This window comes from Patagioenas fasciata, chromosome 1 (genome assembly GCF_037038585.1).
Source record: "Patagioenas fasciata isolate bPatFas1 chromosome 1, bPatFas1.hap1, whole genome shotgun sequence".
NCBI classification, from domain to species: Eukaryota; Metazoa; Chordata; class Aves; order Columbiformes; family Columbidae; genus Patagioenas; species Patagioenas fasciata.
Genome location: NC_092520.1, coordinates 31,421,134 through 31,436,014, shown reverse-complemented (window position 1 = coordinate 31,436,014; position 14,881 = coordinate 31,421,134). Strand labels below are relative to the sequence as shown.

At 43.8% G+C, this 14,881-nt stretch overlaps 1 protein-coding gene across 1 annotated transcript; it reads left to right on the top strand.

Moving 5' to 3' along the window:
* The first annotated feature begins 3,862 nt into the window (after positions 1-3,862).
* CYSLTR2 (cysteinyl leukotriene receptor 2) lies at positions 3,863-14,376 on the top strand. Its single transcript, XM_065848339.2, has 2 exons — positions 3,863-4,042; positions 11,170-14,376. The coding sequence occupies exon 2, from the start codon at positions 11,196-11,198 to the stop codon at positions 12,126-12,128; it is 933 nt and encodes a 310-aa protein (XP_065704411.1). The 5' UTR covers positions 3,863-4,042; positions 11,170-11,195; the 3' UTR covers positions 12,129-14,376.
* The last annotated feature ends 505 nt before the right edge of the window (positions 14,377-14,881 follow it).

The window sequence follows — 14,881 nt, the reverse complement described above, 5'->3', positions numbered from 1 at the left end:
AATGCTTTTAGTTACTTGAAAGGAAAAAAAATAATAAAGTGAATTCTTTTTTCGAGTCACACTTTTGGGGGTTGTTTTATTTAGGTTTTAATCCAAAAAGGCACTATTCTTTACAATTACTTCAATGGGGTTTATATGAAGGCTTTAGAAAGTGTTTGGTGTTTTGTCCTGCTCCAGATCAGTCTTTTCAGAGTCACGAATTGGATCGATTATTCTCCAGGAAGAGCATTAATGCTCCTAGCTGTCATCGCCTCCACAATCAATTCTTCCCAAGGCCCACAACCACCTTTGGAGAGGCTGTCCAAAAAAAAGAAAAAAACCAGGTTTAGTACTTTATACTTAAAAAGGAACAGTTTATTTTATATACAGACAACATTAGATACATTTTTTCCATTCCAGCTATATATTAACATTCCTCTGTCCTCATCAGTACATTAATGAGGAACAACAGTTAAGAAAGGACCACAAGCAATTAAGAAATACGATTTTACTAATTTGCAAAAGAAACAGCTTGAAAACCTTCTGTACTTTTTGTTTCTGAATAATTCTTAAAATTGCCCCTGCTTCTTCTCCCTTCTTCATGCAGCCATCACTTTCATCTTCCCATCTATCCAGTCTTATGGCTGACAGCAGATGAGTTACTAACATTGGATGCTGTTTTTTTTCAGATTGCACAGAAAATTAATGTAGACTTCGTAATTTCAGTCTCTGGAAATAGATGTGTGTTAGTAGGCTAAGCTGCCATGTTGAAGACATGAGGTGCTAAAATCTTCAACGGAGGTAATTCCTTCTGTTTGTTTGACAGATCCATTTTTACCGAGAATTTCTTGGCATGAAAAAAAGTGAAACTCTGCCTCTGGTAGTTCATGCCTGTAGACAGCAAAACATTGACTGAGTGATGGAAAAACAGACAGAACCCTTCTTCTGGGTTGCCTGGGACACTTGGTGTCTCACCCCAGACCGCTCACGCTGGGGATTGCCACGTCTCTCACGCACAGTTCCCATGGCAGTGGGGCTGCCGAGCTGCCTAAACTGGTGTGCAAGTGCCTCTGTGCCCCATGAGCTGATGGGCTTGTGTGAGTCTGTCAGGCTGTGCACATGTATCAAGACCCGGACAAGTTTCAGGCAGCTCTTATCCTCTGCTACGGATGACAACCTTCCCCCATGAGACTGCACCGACATGGGGATCGACCAGACTGTGGACTGTCCTCAAGCAGCAACTCAGCCGACTTTAGAGTGACACCATAGAGCTATGGGGAGAGGCATGGCCTTATGGAGCATGTAATAGCATGACGTGTGTTTGAGATGTCCAAGATGCCCTATACAGGGAGACAGGCTCCTTGACTGGTGCTTCTACCAGATAGTGTTCCACCCATGGGGACACTTGAACTAGCCTACAGGAAAGGCTGAACAGGGGCAGGAGAGTCTAAATTTTTGCTTCTACCTGGCCTGGAGTGCTTATTTCAGGTCTGAAGTTCAGCTTCTTCACACAATGGGGATTCAGAGCCTGCAGTGGTGGCTTTGCTCACCACCATGGGCTGGAGGTAGCAGAGCTTTCCTTCAGGAGCAGTGCCCTGTTGCAGGGCTGGATGTGAGATGGGTTTGGGAGGAAGGGGAAGGAAAGAAGGAGTCACCCCCTCCGACTTCCCTGTCTTGAAACTGGTCTGTCATGGAGCCAGAAATGCAAAAGGGAACAGAAACAGAGGCAGGACAGAGAGTAGCTGCAACCCAGACGGGTGGTTTGCACTCTGCCACATTCTGGACCATCTATGCATTTTATGGAACTCAAAACTCAGAAATAATCTAGGCTGTTAAGTGTTGAATGTGTAATATGCATACAGCATCTTGTGATGAAAGTATTTGATCCTTCATGATATTCTGAGATGTTTTCTCCAGAATTACTAGTTTTTATTAGTAAGAAATGTAATAAACTTTCCTTGGAAGCTGAGTCATCCAGTGACTGTTTCTAAAAAACCCCAAGCAGTTACTCCAGATCTAGCTCATCAGGTGCGGGGTGAGTTGGCAACCAACCCCATTTATTCAAAGCCAGGCTAAAAACAAAATACAGAGTTATTTTATAAAAGGGAGTAAACTTTACTTTATAGAAAGCAGATTATTTATGCAGGTGAATGTGGGAAATTATCCAGGCAACCAAGATAACCATAATATATGGTGAAAGAGATGTTCTCAAAACACAATCAGGAAAATGAAATGTGATCATTGTCTAACTTTTTCCGCATGTTTCAGTGTCTGACCTTGTGTATCTGAGAACAGCCTGCCCATCAGCCCCAGAGTGATTATCATAACCTGCCATGTGATGGAGATGTCATCAGACTGCTACTGCAGTGCCTAAATTAGTTTCTGCCAGTTGCAGATAAGATGTAGTCGGAGTTACTGGGGCATCTCCTGAGTAAATGTTGAGGTCACAGATGTCCTCTGGCTGTGGCCTCATTGTCTGAAGTGGTCACGCCCCACGCTGCTCCCTGCCTCACATCACAGCTTCCTGAAAAGGGCTCATCTGCCCACCAAGCTCCTCACGAGGTTCATTTCTACCCTGCTTCAGTCCATATGGGTTGGGTGAACAAAGATCTTCTGTTTCAAGTGTCTGTGAAACCTCAATGACCAAACAGGGTTAGGACATGCACATGAACCATTCTGCAGGTAGACCTTGGCAGACAGGGAAACAGCTGAGACAGTAACCAAAGAGGCCAGTGCAACCACAGCTGGAAGAGGACACCTATTCACAGGCTTACATGCCATGATAGCTGACAATGTCTAAGTTAGGCATCACTGGAGTGGTTCCAGGAGGGTCCTAATTCACCATCATGCTGCATCTCGAAAATTCACTTGATGCAGATCTCTCTCAGGGAGCTTTTTAAGATGACTTTGCACTGTCAATGGAAATGTAGGCAAATGTTCAAAACCACCTTCTGTGGATTTTTGTGCTCACCCCAGAGACTGAAGGTGTTAGACTAGTTCCTAGCTAAGCTGATTTTCTATGTAGTGTTTTTTTTTATCCTCATGCTAAAAAAACCCGTCCACAGAGCTGCTTGCAAACTGTATGTACCTCCTCCTTGAGGGTAGGGATTTGTCAGCTCTGGTGACACAAGTGTTCACAGCCATGGTATATTGCCACCATGACCCCACATGGGGACCACACCCAGTGGACTATTTTGCCCGTTCTCATGTTCATGTGTACAACCAGAGTGAAGACCCCTTGAGTTAAATGAGAATCAGTCACAACTAACCAATGGAGGAGAGATTACAAACAAGATTATCCAAAGAGCTTTGGGACATAGACAACTATAAATGTGGATGGTGAGAAGGTTTTTTGGGAGCTGTGGTAAGCAGCTGTGTGTGGACTCTTAACTTGCTTCTGATATGAAATACAACACAGCAGCCAGAAAGCACTCAAATGCATCTGGTCTGCCTGCATGTGCTGCACGCACAGATGAGGAGTAGCCAAGCTGTTATACCTATAGTATGTATAGATAACTATTTCACAGCTGCAGTTGACTAGGAGCACCCATCTGTGCAGTCAGGGTAAAATGTCAAGGGGAAGAATGGCAGCTACTTGTTCATGGCCTAACAGATCTGTGTATTCTGTTCCTATCAAAATTCAAGGAAAATTAGTGCTCTGTAAGCTCAGCCTCGAACGATGAACTGCATGAGATATTTTGCGCAACCCTGATTATTGGAAGCATATATACAGAAGTGTGGGCCCAAATACAGAAATCCAGAAAGCTTCCCAAGATGTCACGTAGCTGCAGAGCCTCTTTCATTGGGTTAAAACTATGAAAGATTGCCACGTGATTGCCAGCACCACTGCTTGAGCTGAGAACATTTCTCTTTTAGGAGGATGTCAGATCTTTTAATCAGGATTCGCTTCCCTTTCCCACTGCTCATTGCTTTTCTGTGGCTTCTGCATAAATAGCACTTGGGGGTTGCATTTGTTTTTTTCTTTCCACTAACAAAACTGAAAGTTGTTAGCAACAGCACACAGAAGGAAATACTGAACACACCAGAAGGCACACGAGCTGAGGTAGGACAAGATTTGTCTGTTTTTTTGCTGTAGATAAAAATGGTTGCAATACTTAAAATACAACCTGCTTATATTTCTTAGTACTCACAGTAAGCTTTTTATTTGTCAGAACTTGCAATCATTAACTAAACTTCTCTATGACAAAGTCTTGAGAATTTCTTTTTCTCAGAAAAAAAGACTGAATTTATGTAACTAAGGATGTTTGCCAGACAGATAACAATCAAGTTGTGGATCTAAGTAAGTGACCCTTGGCTTTTATCTAGCTGAAAATATGTGTTTGGTTTATGGCAAACTTTTAAAATAAAAGGTGTTAAATGTCAGACTCTTCGACTTTTCGGTTTTGGTTTATGATTTGTTTTTTTTTTTTTAATTATTGTGCATGTATTATAGAAAGGTTAATAAAATGACACGTTTTGATGAATTCAGCGTTAATTCTAAATACTGCATTCTGTTACATTTAATCTTGATAATGCTGCTTCTGAAATACAAAATGAATGATAGAGAGAAAAACAATGGGAACTTTAAAAAATGGTGAGAACTTCTGTTTTTCTCAGAAGTGCAGTGGCAAATCCAAGTGATCTCCTTTATAGCAGCAATATCATAACCACCTTCTTATTTGTGTAATAAATGTGAGACTGTGTGTCTGGGGTCCACTTCAGGCAAAGTGTTATTGTGATAGATGCACAGAGCATCTCTTTTTCCTGGCATAAAAGGATCTATGTATTCATCACTTAACATAGCAAAGTATTGTATTTTGAATGAACAGCTCGATCTCCCTACTTAACTTTGCATATGCAGAACACCCTATTAAAAATAGTTTCTTTGGCAGTTACTGACTTTACAGTGAACGCAGTGTTTCGGAGCAGCAGATTTGAGATCAGCAGTTTGGAAATGGAGAGTTTCATGTTTACAATTTTAGTGACAGCGGAGGTTTCATATTTACACCTTTAGCAGCAGCCCCCCTTCAGCCCCCCTCTCCAAAAGAAACGTGTCCTTCTGTCCAGGCACAGCATAGAAATCTTTCCCACTGTCTGCTGGGGTGCTGGATAACTTGATTGACTGTTTATGGTTGAGCCCCCCAGTAGAACTGGGAGTAGCCCAGGGCTGCTGACTAGTGCCACTTTCCCAGTAACAGCTTTTTGACATACAGGATGGAATCTCTGTATTAATGTCACTACAGACATTGGCCTGATGTCACCAGCAGGAATTAGGGATAACACAGTAAAGTAAACTCTGGTAGTTATACTGCGAGGAACCAGGGGCAAATTGTGACTGTAAGACATGCGCTGGCAGCTCAGACTAGCTCAGTCCTTCTAGACGAATATTCAGTCTCTGATGTTGGCAATAAGTGAGACTGGTGGGAGACAGCACATGAGCTTGACAAGAGTGCTTTCCCCTTGAGTTTCCCCAACATCCCAACTGCTGCCCAGAGGTGCTGGGGAGTACATCCCTACCTGGGCTTTTGTTTCCCATTTATTGGCCATGCCTTTGGCCAATGCTGTGACCCCACTGAGCCTCCTGCCCTTGCTGCCTGCTGTGGCAGCAGGCTCCCGATGCTGTCAGCTCCTCGCTGCTCAGGGGACCACCCTCTTTTATCTGTTTGAAAACAAACTCCCAACAGCTCTCCCAAGCACCCCTAGTCCCAGTACTGCAAGACCTTATGAATAACAGTGCACATTCACGCTATTCACCACATCCTTGACTCTGTAAACCTTGACCACATCCTTCTTCAGCCTCCTCCTTTCTATACTGAAGAGTTTCAGGCTTTTTAGTCCTTGCTCTGTTTCCCTGATCATTTCACTTGCCCCTCTCTGTACCCTCTCTAACTCCATAATCTCTTTTTTGGGTGTAGAGACCAGAGCTGCTTACTATGGGGACACATGGAGATTTTATATAAGGCAATTTTATATAGGTTGCTCTCTGGCAACTTAGTTCTTGGTGCAGAGCTTTGTCAAATGTAACTGTTTAAATGCATACATACCCATATATACATACAAAGTGACCGCGGGGCCCCCTTCATCCATCATCCATTGCTGAAGGCAGTAAGTGGGGCAGGATCTCCCTTTTCAGAAGACATGCTGACTCCTCAGCAGACTGGTATTTCAGCAAGCTCAGCACCTTTGTTCTTCATTACAGACCTCCATGCAATGTGCCAGAGGTGGAAATTACAAAATTACATAGGCTTCATACTTCTGGGACTGCTCCTCTGTCCTACAACACTGCAGAACTTAGCTCTACTGTGATTGCTAGTGCAGGGCTCCCTCCACCAAAACCTACTTGAACTAGGATCTGTGCAGCAGTAAAGATCAAATGTAGAATAGCATTTTGTGTTGTGGATTTGTTTGCAGAACTAATTGTTCTAGGAATGAGGCATTTCTTGCATATGGACATTGTCTCCCACTGTTGCAGCATTGCATCTTTGTAAAGGCACTTGAAATCTCCTGCTATTGCTTTCAGCTTCCTATTCTCACTTAATATTTTCTGATGACTGTCCTCACCATGATGAGGAGTTTGGTAGTGCATTCCTCGTACTATATTTTTATTATTAGAGTATGGGATATCTGCCTCCAAGAACTCTGCTAGCCATAATATTTTTATGTGGTTGCAAGTTAGACAGTCACTCCTTCACCTGCGCATCCTACACTATCATTACCATAAAGCTGTTAGCATGGCAACACAGGCTCCTATTGATTATCCTCTCTCTAGCAGGTCTCTGAGGTTCCCCTTGCATCAGGGTTACTGTCTCATGCCAAGCCTTCCAGCCTCCCTTTCTCATTTTGGGCTTTGAGCATCGGTGCAGAATTACGTTCAAGCTTTGCTTTTGACCAGTCACTCAAGATAGCACGTTGTGACCAAGTGGATTTGTGGGCAGTTAGATTTGCCTTCCCTACTTATTGCAACTGGGCTTTATTTCCCTCCTGGTCCTGTGAGAAGTGCACTGGATGTCGATTCATTGCCCTCACAGGTCTCATCAGTCCAGCCCACTTGCTCTCCCACGCCCATCAGCTCCCCTGTTGCTTCTCATTAAACTCCTCTGCAAACCTTTCATTCTGCAGCTCCAGTAGCCTGGCTCTGCTCTGGGTACAGTGCAGTCTCTCATTGGTGTGTCACTTGCCTTTATTCCAAAAGATCCCTCAGTTCCTTACAAACCTAAATTTCTCCTCTTTGCTGTCTCATTCATACACTGAAATGCTGGTTCTCACCTGAATTTTCTTACCTCATAGCTGAGCCCAAAAGATGCCACCTTCAACCCCAGTGCCCACAATGACCACAGCCACCACGAGCCCTCTCCTGCACTCCTGAGTGATCTGCACAATCACCTCATGAGATCTGCGCCCCAGGCAGACCTGCCCCTGCTCTGTTCTTGCTGAGCCACTCTTGCCTGAGGACAGTCCTCCTTGTCCCTCTGCATCCACAGCCCCTTGCCCTGCACACACGTGCACAAAACCTACCCCAGGGAGGCAGCCATACACGTTGCACACTGACCAGTTTATGGGGTAACCCCCACTTTGTTGCTAGATGATGAGGGGTCTGGAGTATCTTTCTTATGAGGAAAGACTGAGAGAGCTGGATCTGTTCAGCATGGAGAAGACAGGGGATCTTATTTGTGCTTTCAAATATCACAGGGGTGGGTGTTGAGAGGATGGGACCAGACTCTTTTCAGTGGTGCCCAATGATAGGACGAGGGCCAACAGGCAAAGACTGAAACATGGGAGGTTCCATCAGAACATGAGGAGAAACTTCTTTACTTTGAGGGTGCCAGAGCACTGGAACAGGCTGCCCAGAGAGGTTGTGGAGTCTCCTTCTCTGGAGACATTCAAGACCCACCTGGACACATTTCTGTGCAATCTGCTCTGGTGAACCTGCCTGAGCCAGTGAGTTGGACTAGATGATCTCCAGAGGTCTCTTCCAATCCCAACCATTCTGTGTTTCTATGATTTTATAGATTGCTACCTGCATCCTGAGCTTAAAATCTGATTGTTTTGTGGCACTTTTGTTGGTTTAGTATCTTCTCCAATTAAACAAACCTCTTATTTTTGCTCTATCAGTTTTCCACCTGGTTTATGCACCGGTTTGTTAAGGATGTTAGATTCACCTCTGGAAAGGAATATCCCTCTGTTATCCCCTTGCCTCAAATCACAGTCAAGCCAGGCTAAGATAAAAGGCCAATCGTTTATTCGTAATAAGTAGATGTAATTTATAATATACGTAACTTACAACAAAAGGTAACTATTTGTTTATAAAATCCATACTAATCAAGTCATAAATATTTCTAAAGTACTTCACAGAAGTAAAGAAAATAAAAAACTTCTTCCAAACTCTACATCTAATCTACTTAAACAGCAGTTATTTCAGAAAATCCTCCATTTTTCGTGCTCAGCTAATGTGCTCTCTTTGTCCTACCAGAGTGGTTATCAGAGCCTTGGGACATGTGTCAGCTTCTTCTACTTAATAGCTGCCACCAGGGAAACTCAGATATCGAAACAAATCTCCAGCTAGGGAGCTTCTACCAGAGGCGTCTTTCAGTATCACTTAAGAGAGATTCCCATTTCAGACTGTCCCTTTATCTCCCTGTGTTTTCTCAGAGAGCTGTTAGATCTTACCACCAATCTTCCTTCTGAAGCCTTTGGGAGGACCCTGTAGGTCCAGTCTCTCACTCAAAACACACCCTGTTCATTCATGACCTAGGAGACAGTCTGGACACTCTGGTTGAAAACGAAGTTCGTTGCCTGTCCTTAGATATGTCATTGTTTCTGTTTATCTGGGAGCCATCTCCTAACCTTACCTGGCTAATGAACAGCTCTTGGCTTCAAGAAGCAGTAAAATTCTCCCCTTCTCCTCCATGTTGCTTGAGATAGCCCTGTGTGAAATGAATCTTTCACTGCACCTTCCTTTCTTTTGATCCATGTGTTAAAACACGACTAATAGGAGCATGTACATATGATAATTGCACAACTCATCCTTGGCCCTCCACTGAGGGCAGGCAACATGGTGGTTAACAGCTTTCAGATGACTGGTCCACAGCCTCTTTCTCTTAGGCATCCCATAAAGGTTGAAAGTTGGAGACGAGTCTGAGTACTGGCTTTCTTGTCAGGTCCAAGGATGCTGAGTTTTCTCAATTACACATGCATATTTAGTTTCCTAAAGCTAGAAGGAGAAATGAGGAACACAAAATAGCTTTGATGGTACTTGTTAGCCAGACAACCTCATGTGAAGAGCCAGGGTGCAGGGACCCAAGGGCCTTTCATCACCTGAATTTTCATTGCCCTAATCCCATCCTTCAGCAGACAGCATTGGGCCACCAACCAGTGCTCGTAGTGCTCAGCAGGGCTTTGAATTTGTTTATGCTCCAGGTTCTTCATCCTCGTTTGACTCCTCTAAGTCACAGCTTTCACATGCAACAGGAATACTTCAACAGGTGGCAGATCACTGATATTTTCTTGCGTTTTGGTGTTTCTAGAGATAAGGATGCTTGGGCCACAGGAAAACACAGAGGGGCTCTTCCCTTTGCAGTACCTTGGGCTGCGATGTTTCCCTGCAAAATGGGGAGATCAGCTTCAATTGGGAGAAAAGCTGGTCTGTAATACCACACAGAAAATGTGTACGTCAGACAGTCGCTTTGTGCAGAAAACCATAACCACTCAAAACTCCTCGGGCTGCAAAAGATTTGTTGTTAGGAAGTGTACCTTGTTTCACCCCTCTGTGGGGGAAGAGGATCTCAGTTGAGGAGATTTCCTTTAGGAGCACGTGTTTACTGAGGCTGGGGCTTTGCCGGCCCCAGATATCCAGTTTACCCACTTCTGGTCTTCAGCACTCCTAAGTTCAGCAGATACTGTTATTATTTCTGGAGGGATAATTTCAGGCACTGTGGGGATGAGTATGACACCAGTGGGACCAAACGTCCTTCCCAAAGCCACCACGCTCCCATATTGAGATGCAGGGCGGGGGGGATAAATCCTGCTGCTTGGGAGCCCAGCCTGGGGCTCATACTTCCCATGCTCCCTGTCACAGCGGGGTCAGATAAAAGGCAGCTTCTGGACCACATCTTGTTGCTATATTTAGGGATTCAGACAGACCCTGAGACACTGTCCTAAAGATATCATGGGCAGCTCTGAGCATAGCACAGGCTCCTGTTTACAGTGCACTGGAAATACTGCACTGGGTAACTGGGAGCCCAGAGCACCCAAATCCATAGCCCATTTTCCCCTTTAGGGATACTCCACTTGTGCAAATAAATTAATTCAAAACATGAAGCCAGTGAGGTTCAGAATAAGAGACAAGATGCATTTATGTACCACTGACCCATTATCACTCTCACTAGAGTAAATTAAAAGCTTCTTTTTTGTGCATCTAGAAATGCCACGAAGTTCTGAGTTTTAGGCTAATATTTTCTGTGCTCCATCTTTAGAATATGTTGTCAGATGCAGAGGAGGAATTACTTGCCACTGTTAAACAAGCAACAATACTGAAACCTTCCTTTCAAAATACTACTAGCTTCAGGTCAGCTCAGGGGATAAATCTGGACTTCACCAAGGAAATAGACTCCAATGAGGAAAAAAAAAAATATTTAGAGTATTTTAGTGCTGAGTGGTTTTGATTTGATTGAATTATAGCCTCATAGGAGGAAATATGTCACCCTCTGTGAACACAGCCCATTTTCTCAAAGACCATTTTCATTAGGGCTGCAAACTCGGGCTGCCCTGGAAGCTGCAGTATGTGTAGATGACTGTCTGATGCAGAGCAGTTGAGCACAAAAAAAGGTTGAGAAAGTGGTAAATGAAGCAAAGGCCCCACAAACGCAGTCATAGAAAGACATCAGAAACTTAAATGAAAGAGAAATACAGTGCAAGGAAGATTGTGGTTAGTGATTTCTGGCAGCACTTTCATAGGCTAAGGCAGCAACCAGCTGCTGTAATACTGACGCTGTTTAGAGCTGAATTGGGGCTTTAAACCTTGAGATGTGTATTTACAGGGATGTCACAAGTAATTACTCATTAATTAACCTGTACTTACCACTGACCTGTGCATCTCACAATTTCTGCCCTCAACAACATAATGCTGAGTAGCAGAACTCCCTGCCCAGTCTGTAGCCCCGTGCTCATATCAGTTCTTTTTTACTTTGGCAGAAAGACGGAGAGCCTGGCTTTAGACTATGAATATTTCCGTGATGACACTAGATGACGACTTCACCAACAGCTCCTTCAACTGTACAACTGACAGCTTCAAGCAAGTCATTTATCCCATCATGTACCTCTCTATCTTCATCCTGGGTGCTGTTGGAAATAGCCTCTCCATTTATGTTTTCTTCCAGCCTTCACAGAGGAAGACCTCGGTGAACATTTACATGCAGAACTTGGCTGTTTCAGATCTCATGTTTGTGAGCACTTTACCCTTTCGGGCCACATATTTCCTGATGGGATCACGTTGGATATTTGGTGACATCATGTGCAGGATCATGACTTACGCCTTGTACGCGAACATGTACTGCAGCATTTATTTTCTCACCGTACTCAGCATGGTTCGTTTTACAGCCATCGTCTACCCATTCAAGCAGTGGAAAGCAACCAGCATGAGGTATGCCAAGATAATATGTGCAGCCATATGGCTCTTCGTGCTGGCAGCCTCCAGCCCTTTGTTAAGCAAGGAAATCGCTGGGTACAGGAACCCGGCCAAGTGCTTGGATCTTCATCCCTCCAACACGCATAGGCTCCTCATAATGAACTACGTTGTCCTCATCGTGGGCTTCATTTTGCCTTTTTGCACAATTATTGTCTGCTACATCTTTGCAATAAAAACATTAGTCAGGTCCAAGGCTCCACAGTGCAAGAAGGCGGCCTGTCACAAGAAGGCACTGTCAGCCATCATCATCACTCTCATCCTCTTCCTCCTCTGCTTCTTGCCATATCATGTACTGCGAACTGTCCACCTGATACTCAGCGGTTGCAGCCAGGCCAACCTGCCCATGCACAAAGCACTGGTGGTCACTCTCTGCCTCGCTGCCATGCACAGCTGCCTCGATCCTGTCCTCTATTACTTCGCTGCTGAGAATTTCAAAGCAAGAATCAGAAGTTTATACCGCAGGTAGCTGATGCAGAAATGCAAAATGATATATAGACAGTTCTGATGTGACATCTAGACTGGGTCCATACTACTCAATGGCTGTTGTGTGGTGCTAGCCAGCCTGCAGCCATGCAGCTCAGTGCCAGACACCTCCAGCGCAGAAGAGGCTTGGAAGGAGCTCATTGGGGATGGCCAAAACCAAGGCAGGATGACCAGAGGTCACATGCCTGGGTGTGATCCCTGATCCTCCTCTACTTAACAGTGTAGATATCCTTCTAGTGTTCAACCTCCTCAGAACAATGGATTGGAAGGGATTTACCTAATCTAAGTCAATTTATTTAATTTCACAATACTGAACCAGTGACTTGAAGGGAAACTACTTACCTGACCACCTCAGTGTCTGTGTCTGAACCTCTCTGTGCTCCGTTTCCCTGTGTGTGCAGAGGTGCGTGGTTCAGATGCTGTGACACTCAACAGCCTCATAGCACCCTGTCAGTCCCCTTTGCAAACACCGATCAAAGGTTTGCACACAGCAGAAATATGAAGCAGCACTGACACTTTCCACTGTGGCCAAACAGGACCCAGCACCGGCTCAGGCTGTTCAGAAGGCATTAATGTTTCTAAATTTTCCACAGAGGTAGTTTAGTTAACATTTCACTGATTACCAAACAAGATAGCAATTTCAAGCAAGCTGCATCAGCATGGAGTGCTATGAGTAAGCCAGATGCTGGTGGGGAGGGCAGGATGCAGGTGCACCGAGCCAGCTGCACCCTGAGTGCAGCTTCACATGAGTGCCTGATTCCTTTGGGGCCACTGCATCACATGTTTTTACGCTCACTGTTGCCACTGCTTTTCTGAAAGCTGCAGTTTGGTAGCTCAGTTCCCATGCAGGAATCCAGAGACAAACTTTTAGTATTACTTTTGTCCAAATGGGTAGCGAGGGAGTGGTTTCCTCATCACAGGTCAACCAGTGTGACAGCAAACCGCTGCTAAAGACATCCCTAATCCCTCACCTCCTGCCTGCTCCAAGGAGTAAACTGGTCCCTTTTTTCAGAGGATTAACTTCAGTTGCTTTGAACTCCCTGACATCAAACATGCACCAATGCAGTGAGGAAGTGTATTGTCAGGAACAGGAGGAAATATTGGTGGCAGATGAGGAGGAGGAGGAGGACTGTTTTCGAAAGCAATTGGAAGCTACACCTATGTGTACTTTGGAAAATCTTACCAAATCGCTGCCTGCATTTTTAAGTCTCCAAATTTTTTCTAAAATACATTTCCTAGAAATCAGACCACTTGTAATCAAGTATAAAGAGGTTACAAACTCAATTTGACCACAGTTGAATTTTTGTTTTAATTACCTCATTTTTTCGTAAATAACTGAAGAAGTTTTGTCGTATTTTCCAGGCATATGAAAATGAACATATGAAATTTCCCATATGAAAATGAACAAAAATGCTGAAAGCATTCTCTCCCTGTGAAATCCACCCAAAGAAAGGTTTCTATCCGTGAAGATATTTTCACATTATTGCTCCCAAACAAAAATAACTGCTGCTAGCTATTTTCAGCTCTGTCTGAAATATGCAGAAAACAAATAATTGCTGGTCAGGTGGAAAAGTACTTGGCAAATCACTGTGAAAGTCACATTTTTCTTGGCTATCTAAGGGTTATGTTCAATTGCAGAGTCAATCTATCTTGGTCACTTTCTGCTGCCTTTGATGTAAGCATAGAGTTTTATTGTAAGTCTTCACTAAAGTTCATGTTCCAAATCCTTATTTTGATAACCCAGTGACGTACCTGAGAGCTGACCTAATGATGCCGTGTGAACTCCTGCAGTGCTTGGTCCCATGCTATTGAAGGAAAAGGGAACATCACCGCTGGTTTGCAATGGAATGGGATCGAGATGGTCGCCTGTGCAGAGGGGTCATGGACAAATAATTGGAAGGAAGCGGGCAAACTATTTTTCCATGGTTTCACCCTGTCGGGAGCAGACCTGAGCAGGGAGAAGTGACAGTCTTGGAGCCTCTCATGAAATACTGTACACCTTAAGTACTACAAGGGAACAGAAATACTTAGTCACAGTCTAATCTCACTAATGTGTTTTTGTCTGTAGCTATCCAATGCACCTTATTATCAGATGATTTTGCATCTAGAGGATATATGTAACTCACTTATGAGGTCACTTTTTTTTTGTATCGACCATGCTACAACTTTGTTAGCAATTGAATTAACTGTCAAACATATGTTTTAATAAACTAGATTTACTAGTTGCTGAAGATATGGTTTTTATTGATTCTACAGCTAACAAGGAATCTCCTCAGAGTGCAGGGGGAGAAAGACCAAGAAACAGATACTGAGTTTCTGTAAGTGGGCTATTATTTCCCAAGAGAGAAATGTCTTTGGAGGTGTGAAAGCTGCCTTGCACACCTCACTGGCAAAATAGTGGGGAACATCAGTCAAAATGTGGGGTGCAGATAAAGTAATTGATATTTTTATTATTATTATTTACTTGTAAAAGGATTCAAGACCACTTTGGTCAGGGATCCTCATATGCAGCTTTAACAACACTTGCATAACATGTCGCATTCCCATTTGCTGTCCTTTCTCCATTTGGTATCCTTGCAGGTCTCTACTTGTGGAGCTGAAGACCAGGGTTCTTGGCTGTGGAAGTATCATAGTAAAAAATGTAGTAAAAAAAAAGACACAATATTTATTCTGAAAAATATACCTCCTGACAGTTAAATTATTAGCAATGCCTCTAAGTCCCTCAAGGGACCACCT

What these genes read in the sequence shown, in the direction of transcription:
- CYSLTR2 (XM_065848339.2), top strand. Translation starts at nt 11,196, where the DNA reads ATGAATATTTCCGTGATGACACTAGATGACGACTTCACCAACAGCTCC.